The 2,552-nt window shown below is 42.0% G+C and overlaps 1 protein-coding gene across 1 annotated transcript; it reads right to left on the bottom strand.

Annotated features, from left to right (window-relative positions):
* Positions 1-724: 724 nt before the first annotated feature.
* On the bottom strand, positions 725-1,969 carry LOC131047144 (zinc-finger homeodomain protein 2). The gene has a single exon (XM_057980997.2). It carries the CDS (start codon positions 1,708-1,710, stop codon positions 916-918), a length of 795 nt encoding a protein of 264 aa, XP_057836980.1. The 5' UTR covers positions 1,711-1,969; the 3' UTR covers positions 725-915.
* Positions 1,970-2,552: the final 583 nt, after the last annotated feature.

The following is a 2,552-nucleotide window of genomic DNA, read 5'->3' as shown; positions in this document are numbered from 1 at the left end:
TTAACACGGCAGTACCAAACTGCAAGTGAATGAGACATTGACAAGTTATTCATCTCAGAAAAGGTTCAGATAACCGGCGATCCAGTCGTCAGTACTGACAAACTGTATTTAAAAGATAAGAGACACATTGATATCATCGCCATTATCTACCAGTCTGAAGAAAGCACGGGACAGAAATTTTTATTTTTTTTAAATTACAGCTCCCAAGTATGGAGATCAGAAAATGTAACCCCCAATATGGCAAGTAAAATATGCTAAATATTTTCAAAAACGTTTAATATTCCATTAAGATGTTAAATTTCAAAAAATTGCCTGAGAATTGACCAGAATAACATATACTTTGCAGGCAGCAAGAATGGCGGAAAAGGTTCGCGGAATCCTTTTGACAAGAACGCACGGCAATGGAAGTTCATAAGCGTCGAAAAGGAAAATAAAATCGGCAGTTCATCGGCAAAAACAAGATTAACAAGATAAAGCGTCCAGTTTGAAGACACGATTTGAAATTTCGGTTTGGATTTTCAGGTGCATTTCCATTAATAGACATTATTTTAACACGGCAGTACCAAACTGCAAGTTCATAAGAAATTGACAAGTTATTCATCTCAGAAAAGGTTCAGAAAACCAGCGATCCAGTCGTCAGTACTGACAGCAGTATTTCAAAGACAAGAGACACAATAATATCACCACCATTACCTACCGGTTAGAAGAGAGCACGGGACAGAAATATTTAAATTTTTTTCTTTAAATTACAGCTCCTAAGTATGGACATAAATTATTGCGCCTCCGTCGCTCTAAGCGAGCGGGTAAAACTCTCTTACATGTTAGAAAGCAAACGAGAACGAATAAACTGAAACAGATGAGGGTTAAGAAGAAAGTAGTCGTCAACAAAGCAAGAAAGAAGAAGAAAAAAAAAATTTACTTGAACAAGTTATTGTTGCCGTTGTTATTAATGGCGTTGGCGTTGGCGGTGGTGGTGGTGGTGGAGGTACTGGTATTATTGTTAGCGGTGTCGGTGGTGGCGGTGTTGTCAGATTTGGACGCCATAGTATGTTTATTGTTGTGCATCCAGACTTTGAGAACGTGTCTCTTGACGCCAATTTCCTGACAGAAATTCTGCACAGCAGCCTCGTCATGCTTCTGGATCCTCCACCCCAATTTCTGCGCGAACCCCAGCAATCGCTCCTTCTGCTCCGGACTGAACCGAGTCCGGAACCGTTTCCTGACGGCAACATTCCCGTGACTAGACAGAAAGCTCCCCTCGCGCTCCACCTCCGCCTCCACCACTCCGCCGCCTTTATTGAACGCCATGAGCATCTGCGGCCGCGCAAATGGCAGCGTCAGAACATTCGCAGGAGCCGCCACCGCCGCAGCACCGCGGTGGCAACAGGGCGGCGTTGCCTGCCCTTCAACCTCTCGCCGGTGGAAATTCCGGTGGCAATCACAGGCAGCGCAGCGCAAAGCTTCCGGCGTGCCCTCCCCACCGCCGGGCATAAACTCCCCGCAACCATCCGTAACATGGCCTCCCATATTCGCCGCATGATTTTTCAGGCATTCTCTGTATTTAACTTTCTTCTTACTCTCTTCTTCCTCCGCATCTGCAAGAGCACTGGAAGTTAGCATTTTTAGTCTCGAAGAGTCGCTAATGGTCGCCAGATTTGTCGATATCGGCATCGAAATCTCCTCTTCCTCACTTCCACTATATTTGTCCATACTCCTCTTCCTCCACAAACCTCCCTGAACTTCCTCCTCTACCGATCTCCTAAATCTGGCGCTCCGGGCCTCTTCATTTTTCCTCCAAACTCTCTGTAATTCCTGATCTCTGGAAAAAGAAATTCTGTAAATCTGTATAAATCTGTTACCTAACACACCCCCCCGTCATTTGACAAGTCCTCAGCGTCGTTATCCTTACTTTAAGTCTTTTTTATCCTGTGTACCAACAGGCAAATGTTTGGTTCTCCTTGGAGACCATAAAATATTATGTCTACTTGTTAAGCCATTGATAATATGAAAAATTTCACCTCCGATCTCCTTAATTAATTGGCTTGGATTCTCGATAAACAAATCAGGCAAGTTGCACTTTTTCCGATGTGTCCTCCTTTCCTTCATTAGCTTTCTAAGGCGTGTGGAAAAATGGTTTAATGCGCTCGCTAATAGATTCTGTTTTATTTATTTTTTTGAGTAGCCAATGGATATTGTAGGCTAATAAATGGGTACCGAAAACTAATATGCCCATATCTTGTTATATCTTCGTTGGAACTTGTTGCCTTGGACGATTTTGTCTTGGGAAACATATTTTATTCAACTTCACGGGCAAATCAATTTTGTTAATAACCACCAAATCTTTGGCTTCGAATTTAACATGCTATGGAGATTCCTAACCCTTCAATTTCGCTAGTGCCCCATATATATTGTTGGAGATTTGCCGCTTCTAGTTCTACACTGACACTCTTTCTTCTGTACTTAATTAGTTTTGTATTCATACTTTTATTCTAATGTAGGGTTTTTAGTATATTTTTAAGTTTTTTTAATCTAAGATCGAGTTTATGTTTCAT

This window comes from Cryptomeria japonica, chromosome 3 (assembly GCF_030272615.1).
Source record: "Cryptomeria japonica chromosome 3, Sugi_1.0, whole genome shotgun sequence".
In the NCBI taxonomy this organism is placed as follows: Eukaryota; Viridiplantae; Streptophyta; class Pinopsida; order Cupressales; family Cupressaceae; genus Cryptomeria; species Cryptomeria japonica.
This window is presented reverse-complemented; position numbering and strand designations above follow the sequence as displayed.

What these genes read in the sequence shown, in the direction of transcription:
- LOC131047144 (XM_057980997.2), bottom strand. Translation starts at nt 1,710, where the DNA reads ATGGACAAATATAGTGGAAGTGAGGAAGAGGAGATTTCGATGCCGATA.